At 47.2% G+C, this 12,671-nt stretch overlaps 2 protein-coding genes and 1 long non-coding RNA gene across 15 annotated transcripts in view; 1 reads left to right on the forward strand and 2 right to left on the reverse strand.

Moving 5' to 3' along the window:
* The window catches only part of CFAP221 (cilia and flagella associated protein 221), a 47,569-nt gene extending 44,385 nt beyond the window's left edge, over positions 1-3,184 (reverse strand). For 4 of the 11 annotated variants that reach the window (XR_011528665.1, XM_070581135.1, XM_070581132.1 and 1 more), the window contains exon 1: positions 230-423. The gene's annotated coding sequence lies outside the window, so the exon portion shown is untranslated. Of the gene's footprint in view, positions 1-229; positions 546-2,902 lie in introns of those variants that run through there. The other 7 variants (XM_070581130.1, XM_070581128.1, XR_011528666.1 and 4 more) reach the window with 5 other exon arrangements.
* The window catches only part of SCTR (secretin receptor), an 89,205-nt gene continuing 76,957 nt past the window's right edge, over positions 424-12,671 (forward strand). For all 3 annotated transcript variants that reach the window (XM_070581125.1, XM_070581126.1, XM_070581127.1), the window contains exon 1: positions 424-713. In XM_070581125.1, coding sequence (XP_070437226.1) covers positions 606-713 — 108 coding nt within the window. In that variant the 5' untranslated portion in view covers positions 424-605. The remainder of the gene's footprint in view (positions 714-12,671) is intronic.
* LOC139076752 (uncharacterized) lies at positions 7,998-11,766 on the reverse strand. The gene is made up of 3 exons (XR_011528661.1): positions 9,191-11,766; positions 8,847-8,944; positions 7,998-8,381 (listed from the first exon to the last, which is right to left on the reverse strand). It is a non-coding gene; the product is annotated as an uncharacterized lncRNA (long non-coding RNA).

A 12,671-nucleotide genomic window follows, 5' to 3' on the forward strand; every position in this document is an offset into this window, starting at 1 on the left:
TCTCACACACGCTCCTATTCCAGTTCGCTCACCCCCAGGGTGAATTCGTCTCCCTTTTCACACCCCCACATCCTCGGTCCCCTTGCGGAATCCACCACGGGGCAGGCCCTCTCACCCTTGCCAAACGCCTGCTCCCCTTGGCGGCCGTTACACCATCCCCTGGTAGGGGCCAGGGTCGACCCCAGACCCACGCACCGCCCGCATCCCCAATTAACCCTTTAGGCCAGACCTCTCCTCCGACCCCGGGCCAGGCTGACTTGCAGCTGGACACCCGCCTGGAGGTCAGGCGGCCTCAGCAGCTCGACGGCGGCCAAGGGGGCCACCCTGGGCCCCAGGTCCCAGGCGGCTCACACTGGAGCTGGTTTCCGGGCTGGATTCGCCGGAGCCAGCGCCCGCTCTGCCCGTCGCCATGACGACGCGGACGCGCTCCCAGGGTCTGCGCCAGGACGACACCAAATTCCCCGGGGACGAGGGGAAGTCGGGCCCGCGGCTCGAGGTCCGGAGGACACGAGTGACTTCTGGGGACTCGGAGCAGTCTGCGGGGCCTGCGGGAGAAGACAGAGCGCGACTTAGGAGGTGGGAGGCGAAGGGATTCCCGAGGGGAGATGAGAAAGTCGGGAGACACCGGGAACTGGAAACTTCCTGAGCGCACCCAGAGGGGCGGGGCCAGCCAAGCGCAGGGGGTGGAGCTTCCCCGGACGCCCGACTTCAGCGTAAGTAGTTTTTTTTACATTGCCTGTTGTGGTAAGTTTCAAACATGTACAAAGCTGGACAGAATAGTATAATGAACCTTCAACACCCACTTGCAACAATTACCAAATCATGGCCCATTTCTTTCATCTATACCTTTCTCCTACTTCCTGTGTTATTTTAAAGAAAATCCCAGACATCATTTCATCCGTATTTCAGAATACACCTCCAAAAGATAAGGCTTCTTTTAAAAAACATCACCACAATACCAGTACCTAAAAAAATCACAATAATTTCTTAACATCTTCGAATACCCAGTACTCAATTATTTCATAAATGTCATAAAATATTTTTCTTAGAGTTGGCCAGTTTGACTCAAACCACATATTGTGATAGATTGATATGTCTTTTAGGTCACTTTTAATCAATAGATTCTTCCTTCATATCTTTTTGTTGTTTTTGCAATTTATTCATTGAAGAAACCGTTTCTGTCCTCGATGCTTATATTTAGGATTATAAACTGTGAAACTGGGCCTGCTCCCCTGACCCCCTGCCCTGGCTACACGCTGCTCCTCCATGGACATTATCCTTACACAGAGGGCTCAGGCCTCTCTCTCCCCAGGAGCCGTCCTTGTCTCCCTCCCTCCTTGTATGACTTGACACTTACTGGATGTTATTTATGGTTTCCTAGTGATAAGAGATTGCAGTAGGAATCCAGTGAGGGTGCTTGCCTTTCTCATACCCACATCACTTGTGCTGAATGTGGGTTTTTTTTCCCCCTCCACTGGGAATGTTGATTTTTTCCATCTTTCCATTCTCCAATCCTTCCCGCCTCCCGTACCATCACCACTGATTAAAGATCTCCCCATCTTTCAAGGCTAACACTAGAAATGGTACATCCCCTGTCCTCCTCATGATCCTTCAAGCCGGGAGGACTGTGTCCTTTTCTGGGTTTCCATACACTTTGTTCCACCATCTCTCTGGGCACTTATTTTTTATGTGCTTCACTCATCATTATTTGTATATGTGTCTTAAACTGCGGAGTTCTTAGGGGGATGGGACTGTGCCTTATCTTCGGATCTCCCACAGCCCTTGACACAGTTCTCTGCTCATGGTGATTGCCCAGGAACTCTGGCCACACGAGTAAAAAGTTTCCTTTGTTTATATAGTCGGTTGCTTTAGCTCCTTCTGTCTTCTGCCCCACAAGGTGGTAGCGTTCAGAACAGGTGCCCTATTCCCCATAGTCCCAGACCTTTCCACCCCAGCTCAAATCATCAAATGCTTGTTTCCATACACTTTTTAATGGATGTTGGGTAACACTTTTTAATTTGTACTTAAATTTTTTCTTAGAAAAAATGACAAATTCCCTATTTTATACATAAAGATAGGTATAGACATGGATATAGATACAATACATAGGTCTCTGTACAATCAAGTAACCAGACTGCATACTACAGTGTAGCGGACGCTGCTGGTTGCCTGCTTTCACTTTCTTACAAACAGAACCCCAGCTTTGCTCTGTTTTCTCCTCAAACCCCAGTCCCCCAGATTCCCAGTTCCAGCAGGAGATCCTGATGAGTCTTGGCCAGTCATGGAATTCCCGATCCTCTTGCTCACGATTGGTTACGGTTGAATACATAACCCTATTCTGGCCACAGAGACATTAGGGGAAGTCTTCTGAGGCCCCCTGGAAAAGGCTTCCTCTCTCCTAAGAAAGAGATGTCCGGAGATAGAGTGTGTTTCTCTTTCTGGACATTGTAGTGTCCAGAGTGGTTCCTTGGAACTGCAGTGGCCAGCAGAGGCCACGACGGGCCCTAGCATGAGGGTGAAGCTGGTGACGAAGACAGCAGAGACAGGAAGCAGAAGCTGGCCCTGGATGATATCATTCCACCTCCGACTGTTTGGTACCGAATCCCGTTATCTCTTTCTTTCAGCTGAAAACATTCTGACATACAATGATCTCTAAACACTCACTATTCAAGGGTGAACTGTCGCACAGGAACTTGTTAGAAAGGCATAATTTCAGGTCACCTCAGACCTGCTGAATCAGAATCTGCGTTTTTTTACTTCTAATGAAATCCCCCTGGAGATTCATAGACACATTAAAGTTTGGAAATCACTGAACTGATGCCCTACAATTACAGCGGTTTTAGATAATCACTTATTAATCAGTTCATTTATGTATTTCACATTTATTTCACTTAGCACTTACAATGAGCGGAATACGAAGGTGTCCCAGCCTCCGCCGGACTAATGCGGTGAGATGAGCGTGACAGCGGCGGGGAAGCAGCACAGGGGAGCAGCTAATTTCCTTGCTCCAGACTCCTTGGTGGCTCCACGTTGTGCAGAAACTAAAATTCAGAACCCTTAACACACCTCTCAAGGCTCTGCAGGACCTGACTGCCGGCCCCTCTCCACTCTCTCCTCACCCCGGCCCCTGTGCTCCCGCACCCCCTCCGCTTGGCGTGGGGTGAAAGCTGGCCGAAAACCCTCTGACGCTCCTCGTGAGGAGAGTGGGGCCTTGTGCCCGCCCCTGGAATCTGGGCGGGTCTGTGACTGCTTTAACTGCCCCATCCAGTCCTGCCCGAATTTCTGACCCCAGAATTCATGAGATATAATAACATGGTGGTCGTTTCAAGCCGGCCGGTTTGGGGATAGATATCGCTGTGGCACTAAGTAAGCAGAAGCTGGGCTAATGCCTCCTCGGCCTGAGGATCCCTTCCTCCGAGGGGCTTCCCCTGCTTCCCTTTCTAAATCAGGCCCCACCCCACTGTCCTCTCTCCCAGCACGGGGTTCTCTCCGCTCCGTGCGTGATTCTGGCTGGTGGGTTTACCTCTGTGATGCCCGTCTCGCTAGACTGTGAATTCAGTGAAGGCTGACTTGGTCGCCACTGTGTACTCACCACCTGGCACCCTGCCTGGCACATGGGGGACCTCCAAAGTGTTTGTACAATTGTCATCCATGAGTTATGCCGAGTTCTAAATTTATACATATCTATACGAATGTTATAGATTATATATTTATATTCATAGTTTATATATAATACATATTATGAAAAATATATTCGTAGGGTTCAAAATTCAAGAAGTAAAAAATCTTCATCCTCCCTCTGTCCTTTAGCTACCAGCTTCCCTTTCCCAGAGGTAACTCACATTATCAGATTCTTATTTATCTTTCCAGGAATATGTTATACATATATAAGCAATTATATGTATGCTTGTATCTGTAAGAAGTTCATCCCCTGTTTAAAAGCCCAAATAGCTTACTCTTCTGACTCTTCTTTTTTCACTTAAAAATATATCTAGATGATCTTTCAGTATCTGTACGTGAAGTACCTCCTCATGTTTTTTTTTTTTTTTTTTTTGGTAAGCTAACATCTGTGCCAATCTTGCCAATCATCCTCTACTTTGTATGTGGGATGCCGCCACAGCGTGGCTTCACAAGTGTTATGTAGGTCCACACCTAGGATCTGAACCCACAAACCCCAGGCCACTGAAATGGAGCATGTGAAATTAACCACTGTGCCACCGGGCCAGCTCCTCCTCATTCTTTTTATGGCTGCAAATATTCCATAATTTATGTAACCAGTTTCCTGTTGTTGAATACGTAGATTGTTCCTGATCTTTTTCTACTATAAACTATGCTGTAATGATTTATACAAATGCACAGGTAATTTGTACAAACTCGTACATCCATCCATTCATTTACATGCGAGTATATTTGTAGGAAAATTTCCCAAATTAGAAGTGCTGGGTCACAGGGTCTGTGCGTTTGTACTACTGCTAACTATTGACAAGTTGTCTCCCATGGGCTTTGCATTAATCTTTACTCCTACTTGTAATGCATGAGAGTGCTTGTTTCCTTACATCCTCACTAACAGAATACATTATAAAACTTTTCTATTTTTGCTGATCTCATGTGTAGAAAATAGTATTTTGCTATGGTTTTACGTTGTATTTCTCTAATGATAAGTGAAGGTGAGCGTGTTTTCATATGTTTAGGAGACATTTGTGTTTCCTTTTCTGTAAATCCATGTCCTTTACCCATTTTTCCATTGGGTTCTTGATCTTTTTCTTATTGAGTTGTTGGGGCTCTTTATATTTTTAGGGACATTAGTCTTTTGTTCTATGATCGCTGTTGAAAAAATTTTCCCCCAGTTTGTCGTTTGACTTTGCAGTTGATGGTTTTTGCTTTGCAGAATTTTTTTTAATTTTATGTTGTATCCATTAAGTATTGCTCCATACCAAATTACCCCAACACTCAGGCTTAAAACAACTATAATCCTTTACAACCTCTCACGGTTTCTGTGGGACAGGAATTCAGACTGGGCACAGCAGAGATGGCTTGATTCTGCTCCATAATGTCTGGGCCTTCAGTTGCAAGACCAGAAAACTGGGAGGTGGAATCGTCTGAAGGCATCATCCGGTAGTTGATGCTAAGCTGTCAGCTGGGAGCCTAGAGGAGACTCTTGGCCAAAATACCTACCCATGACCTGAACCTCCCAACAGTGTGGTCACTGGGTTCCAAGGGCAAGTGTCTCAGGAGACAGCCAGGCTTAAAGCTGTGTTTCCTTTTATGACCCAGCCTTGAAACTTGTGCAGCATCACTTCCACTTCATTCTATCAGTTGAGGCCGTTATAAAGGTCCGCCCAGTATAAGAAAAGGGAACATCGACTCCACCTTTTGATGCAGAAGAGTCAACATCTCAAGAGAGTACCACATTCTCTGTTCCTCTGGCACCAATTGTGGAAATGAGGCTACAGAACTGCTGTAGCCATCTTGCTGCCAGCCTGAGGTTATCCAACTCAGAGGAGGGCAGAGCCAAGAGAACCCGGGCAAACAGAGCCTGTGCCATGCATTAGGCCACCCTGATACGTGCTTTCTCTCTGGACTCCCTGTCATGTGAGCCAATTCTCATCATTATTATTGTTTCAGCCAGTTTGAGTTGGTTTGTCTATTATCTGCAGCCAAATGCATCTTAATTTGAATATCCAGACAATTTAATTGCATTGAATTATTTTCAACCTCATAGTGTCGCTGAAAGATGGGTGTTATTTTCCATTATACAGATGAAGAAATTGAGGCTTAGAGGGCTAAAGTAACGTGCCCAAGGTCACATGGCTAATTGGAGACTAAGTCAGGATTTGAACCCAGGTTTATCTGTTGACAACACTCTTTTCTGTATGCTGAGCCAAAAACGGCCCTGTCAGGCAGAAACGTAGGGAGCCTGTGGGAGGTTGGGGTGCCCCTGACCTTTCTTTGCTGCATCCAGTGAAGACAAGGCCTCGGGAGCACTAGCAACATTGTCTTTCAAATACGGTTGTATTTGCTCTCTTTTATTTGACCTGTTTTAACTATAATATTTCATAGACATATTCAAAAGGATGCTGACAAATGGAGGAGGAAAATAAGAAAAGTAAAGGAAAAACTGCTTTCCTGAGAAAGCCAGCCCACATTTCCAGAGTGTAAACAGTAGCCTGGACCATAAAAACCTCATTAAAATGTCAGTGTTATACTTTTGTACTTCAACGCTAACTGGGAAATCATGCTTACCCCATTATTTATGGCTCATCAATAATACATTAACTCTGTTTCCGGTAAAGCTCATGCTCAGGAGAAGACAGACCTCTTTGGTTTATTGAGCACCTGAAGGGGCGGAGCAAATCCATGTCATTGATGCAGTCATTTGGTGAGGGCCTTAGACCCAATACCCAGGGACAGGCCACCCCTCACTCCTTCCCCAACGTTCTCCTCACCCCCCACTGCCAAACCAGCCCCTCAGCTCAAATGCCACCTTCTTGGGAAGCCTTCCTAAGTGTATATCAGGACCCTTTTTGTTATCGTAGGTGAGGAAGATATTTCCTCTACCCACTCTAGATCCTTCTGGCCGGGATATGAATTAAATTCACATGACACAGAATAACAGGAAAAAACTCAACAAAGCTTTATGACATGTATACATGGGAGAGACCAAGAAAAACCAAACAACTTGACAAATTGGTGGAGGTTCTCATCTTAAATACCATCTTCAGCTACAAAGGAGGGTTGGGGTGGGGGTAGTCAGTTATGGGAGATTACCAGAAAAGCACAGTAAACAAGAGTAAGGCTAATGTGAAGGTTTAAGTCCTTGCCTTCCATATTGATAAGAGTTTCTAGAGATAAGCTCATCCCCCCCTTCTTCCTGGTACAGAGAGGGAGCCACCTTTACAGATGGAGATTTCCCTTACAAATGTAAGTGTCTCTTACAAAGGGCAACTTCTGCTTTTCAGAGTTTCTCTCGTGTCTGCAGTTTTTAAAAGTAACCAGCCCAAAATAATCCTCACGCCAAAGAGACATATTTTGGTGTAGCCAATTCCAGTCTCCCACATTATAAGTAATAGAAATGGATTTGATGCGGGCTCGGTGAGCTGAGGAGTCAAAAGAAAGATTTCTTGGACTCTCAAGGTCTGGTAGCAGTGCTCCTTTATTCAGAGAACAGCATGGGGACAGGACCCATGGGCAGTGGAGAGCTGCAGCACGGGGACAGGAACTATGGGCAGTGGAGAGCTGCAGCGTGGGGACAAGACTCATGGGCAGTGAAGAGCTGTGATGGGTTGAGGGTTAGAGCTAAACTTATAAGGCATAGGTATATGAGTTATTTCTTCATAAGACAAAGAAAAGATTATGTAAAGAAAAGTCATTAAAATGGTATCAGTGCAGGTGGGGTCTGGTTATTGGGTGGTCTTATAACTTTGGTACGAATCAGGTCGGATCAGGTCAGGATGTCCTATACTTCCTGGAGGATGATATAGGTTGGTATGTAGGGCAGGACACCTTGCCCTTCTCTCCCTGGGGCAGCCTTCATCTGCATCAGATGCAAAAGTTTAAAAAATTATCTGTCTATCTATCTATCTATCTATCTAATGCATCTATCAAGGGAGGCCTCAGTTATAGCTGCATCTAGGTGCCAGATGATGATATTAGAATTTTGTCTCTCTTTGTCTCTTGGTTCTCTCTACTCTGTGTTGGCTTCATTCTCAGCCAGGATCTCTCCATCCTGTGCAAAGGGCTGCCATCTTGCTACTAGCTTGAGCATAGTGCCAACATGTAGGTTTTGTTGGTGCGACTCCTATTGGCCCAGCTTGAGTCATGCACCCACCCCTGAACCAATCACTGTGGTTAGTTAGTGAGAGGGGTGACTCTCCTTATCCAGGTCTGGGCCATGTGCTCACCCTTGAGTTGCTATTGGTGGAAGCCCCACCCCAACTACATGGTCTGAGAGTTGGGGAGGAGAAGGGGGGTACCAAAAGAAGGAACAGAAACCGGACAGACAAAACCCACAGATGTCTATTTGGTTGAACCTTATAAAATTCTTGATATTCCAGTGTATTTTACCTACAAAAATGGTGACTGCTATGACTCAGTCTGATACATTAACCCACCAGGCTTGGTCTGGTCCCTTAGTATGTGCTCACATAGAATTTATCAGTTTGCAACATCACCCACCATACATTCTGCAGTTGCTTACTCCACCCGACCAATGGGTTTGTCAGACGCGTGGTTATGCAAGCCTCTGATGTCTTGACCACCAGCCTCAGTCATCCTTCTGGGCCTCCTTGGACGGGGTGCAGTCATAGTCCCACAGGCTTTGTCCACCAGGCTGAGGTGGCCAAGGGCAATTTCCCCAGGCTTCTATCATTCTGGCACAGCACCTGGAACAGAGTAGGTGCTCAATAAATATTATTGAATGAATGTGCTTAATTAGTTCTCCAACAAGGGTTTACTGCTGTTGGAAAAATGGAAAATACATACATATATGTAACATGATTCCCTGTTGGAGAAGTCATTAGAAATAAAATCTCCTGCCAACCAGGTGAATCCTCTCCACCAAATGAAGAAGAGAATGAATCAGTTTTATTATCGAGTGAGCCTTAAACCAGACTGTGATGCTCATGACCGGCCATCCACAAAAGAGATTGCAAAGACAAACAGAAACCTTACCCTTTGACACAGCCAGGCAGACACAATCCGCCACACACACGCTGATTGTCTGTATCCAAAGGAGAAATAAAACTTCTCATATCTTTTCCAAAGCAGGAGATTACAACTTGGAGCCAAGCACCCAGGCTAAACTCCCACAGTGACAGAGAGACGGGACCCTCTTCCCTGATGCTCACATTCCAGTAAGATGGCTGTGAGGCCTTCAGGAAGGACACTCCTGGGATGCAGAAGTGGCAAGAGGCTTATTTTGCTTTTGTGACAGGTTTCCACGCACCTCAAAGAGAAGGAGGAAGGATTCACAGTTAGCAGTTTTCTAAAGGAGTGCTAAAAGAAACGGGAGAGGGAGAAAAGATCTTTTTCCCTTTTGGCACCAGGGAAATTTTTTAATTGAATTTTTGGGGGGATTTTCATTGTAGGGAAGAAAAAATCTTTTTCCCTCTCCCCTCTTAGGTTCAGTGGTGAAGCCTGAGAATCAGTCTGATAGAGGATGACTCACAAGAGAAAAAACAGCTTTAATGACCTCATACGCATGGGAGTTTCACAGGGAAATGAGACTCGAGGAGGTGACAAACGCTTTGGGCCTGTACACCATCTTAGACTACACGAAGGGAAAGGGGTTTGGACTTCTGGGTGAGGAGGCAAGTTATGGGAAGAGGGGAGGAAGGTCTTGTCCATAAGGTTTGTCTTGTCTTATCTTGAGATGAGAGTCTCTCAGGAGATAAGAGCTGCCTCCAGGGGTAGCTTTCCTCCTGGTAGGACTTTTTTACGAATGGAAATTTCCTTTACAAAAGGGCACATTTCTACTTCATTTCTAGTCGGTTAGGGGAGGTAAGGAGCTTTTCCTGTGTCCGCTGGTTCTGTCTCCTTTAGCTCAAAATAATCCTTACGCCAAAGTGGCATATTCTGGAGTGACGCATTCTGGTACCTTCGGTGTCCACCTTCACATTCTGCCTCGCTGGCTGTGAGAATATCTGTGTGAGACCCTCAGAGAACAAGTTACCCTAGAGCCAAACACAGGCTCGCCATCCTCAGGGGGACTTTTAAATCCTGTTACGAGAACACGAACTTATGGCGCTCGGGGTGGTCATCACTCAGGCTTGTGTGCCCCGCTCCGTCTCTGCAGAGGGACGAGGAGAAAGGCATGACTTTCAAGAACTGGAAAGTCATCCAGAGCAAAGAGATGGCCCCTCTGTGTCACTCATGGGGTTGTAATGAAGTTTAGAGGGCGTACAGTATGGTGTTTCCCCATAATCGTCACAACAGTATCTGTAGTTTCACATGCTCTTCCAGAATCTTCTCACTCTCTCCTGAAGAGTCTATGTTGCCTCCCCTTGAACCGCGGCAGCCTTTTGTGACTGTCCTGGAAGCAGCAGAGGCAGCACTGTGTCACTTCCCAAGGTGGGTCATAGATCGCAGTCCAATTTCTACTTGCTCTCTCTTTCTTGGACATGCACATTTGGGACCATGAGTCACTCCGTAAGAAGTCCAGGCGCCCTGAAGCTGTCAGACACTGAGACCTCGTGGAGAGAGAACATGGAGGGAGAGGCGTGTGAGGCGCCCCGGATGCTGCAGCCCTGGATGTTTGAGCGAGCACCTCTTAGGGTGACTCTGGTCCTGGCCGCCATCTGACTGCAGCCGTGCGAGACTCCGAACGAGAACCGCCTGGCTGAGCCCAGTCTCCCGCCAGAACTGCGGAGTGATGATCAATAATGACGGTGGTTTTCCATCACTAGATTTGGGTGTAACGGGTATTAGTGTAACAGAAACAGCTCAGGGCTGGGAATCTAAAGACCAGAGTTTCAGTACCAGCAATCCTACCTCCCAACTGTGTGATCTTGAATTATAGCCTCATCAAATCTCAGTTCTTCATCTGTTAATTGCCTATAATGATATTTTCAGGTGGAGTTATTTTCCTTTTGCCTTATCCCTCCCAATTCCATTTTCTACCTTCTCCAGCCAGGAGATAAAGCTCTATGGACAGTCCATCCCTCCCTCCCCCACCAATCTGTCTGCCTTGTTCCTGGCTTTGAGTTGGGTTCAGCCAATGGAAGACATTGCCAGGAGACCGGTGGACAGGAGAAGAGAGAGGTCAAGGTGCTTGTCCCACCACCTGACCCCCTTTCCAAGCCACAGTTTTGACAATGGCTGCATTCCTCTGTAGTTGAGCTCCTCTGGGTGGCTCCTTTCCCAAAGCAGCTCTTACCAGCTCTCTCTCCTTGCCCTTTGTTAAGGAAAAAATTATTCGGACACTTGTTAAAATGGTAAGGAAAACGTTATTCAGGACTGTGGCAACAGGGAGACTAGTCAGGACTAGTGCAATAGGGGAGCGAGATGGAGCTCAACTTGGAACACAACAAGGACAAAGCGGATTTACAGCCAACAAGCAGGGCGAGGGGGGTCAGTGGATGGAAGATTACTAAGAGGAGACATCAAAGATCCCGGGATTCTTGCTGAAGGCAGGAAAGGACTTAGACGTCAAAGGTGAGGGAGGAGGAACTTGATCAGATATCAAGGGTCATCAGATAGCGAGAGTGGGGCGATTCTCACTAAACTGACAGCAAGATTCTCGCTGAGACCGGGCCAGGCAGGCCAAAGGCAGACGGGGCCAAAGTCAAGGCCTTGTCGAGAAGAGGGCTTAGAGGAGCCTAGCTAAAGTTTGGTCAGGAGAGAGTCTTCATCATCCCTGGCACCTCACCGTCTCTTGTTGGTTCCCTCAACCCCACCCACACCTCTGCACACGGTCCTTTCATTAAACCCTCTTCAATGAAACATCTGAGCAATGGGTCGTCCTCTCCCGCCAGGCCCTGACCGTGGATCCTCCCACCTCACAGAGCTGTTTTGAGGATCAAATGAGACAATGGGTGCAAGAGGGCTTCCTGAGCCCCAAGGATAAGGAAGTTTTCTTCATGATTGAGAGGAATCTGGTACAGTGCGAAGGGCGTAGGGCACGGGGTTTAGGCTTAGTCCTGGGTTCAAATCCTGGCCCCGCCCCTTGTTAGCTGTGCTGAGGGGCAGGTGCTTATCTTCCCTAGGCCTCAAGTTCCCACCCTATTCATCAAGGAAAGTACTTCTCCCTCATGGAGTCCTGGGGGATGGATACGTTAACACATCCCACTTCCTAGAAGACTCGCTAGCCCATGGCGGGCATCAACTGGACTGTTCCTTCCCCGCCTCTTCCCTTCCACCCCTAGGATGAAACCGTTCTCTCAGACAGGCTTTACAAGCCACGAGCTGCATCCAAGGCTTGTAAAAGGGCTTCTCGCAGAGCACGTCAGACCCTATTCTCAAGGTTCAGAGAGGCAGAGCCTCCCATTTAAGGAAGAATGGTTTGCCACAGGCCAGAAGCTTACTGAATCGCCCAGAACAAATGCTGTTTCGTGTTTTCACTGGAGATCATGAGATTCTGGTATAGAGCTCAGACTGCATTTTTCTATTGTTTCTTTTTATGTCTTTCCATCAAACAGACGATACATACAAGGGTTACAGAAAACAGTCAAGCAACACGGAAATGTATACGGTAAAAATGGTGAGTCCTCACCTCCTACTCTTCCTGGTGCACATTTAGGGCACTGGGATTCCAGGGGCCCAGGAAGTAACATTTTTCTTTCCAGCTTGAATCTTGAACCAACTGAGAAATAAGATTTAGTTTGGGGCCAAATATGACTTTTTTGGGGGAGAACATTGGTCTTGGAGAATGTGGTTTATACATGTGGGCAAGTGGGTTTTCTAACACGGAACCCCAGAGTTAGATAGACCATAGCCCTGTCACTGGCAGTACTGGGTCAGCGCAGTCAGAGCCTTGACCCCCAGTGACAGTCTCCCCAGGGCAATGCAGGCACAGGCTCTCTGCAGGTGGAAGGGCTGTCACAGGAAGGGGAGAGGCTGGGGGCCAGGGCAGAGCCTGACGCGGGTCCTTATCCCACATGCATCGTCATGTGGAGCTCACCTCACCTCTGCGGGTGTGTGTTTGTGTGAGTGTTGGGGGAGGGGGTTAACGAGGG

This window comes from Equus przewalskii, chromosome 17 (genome assembly GCF_037783145.1).
Source record: "Equus przewalskii isolate Varuska chromosome 17, EquPr2, whole genome shotgun sequence".
In the NCBI taxonomy this organism is placed as follows: domain Eukaryota; kingdom Metazoa; phylum Chordata; class Mammalia; order Perissodactyla; family Equidae; genus Equus; species Equus przewalskii.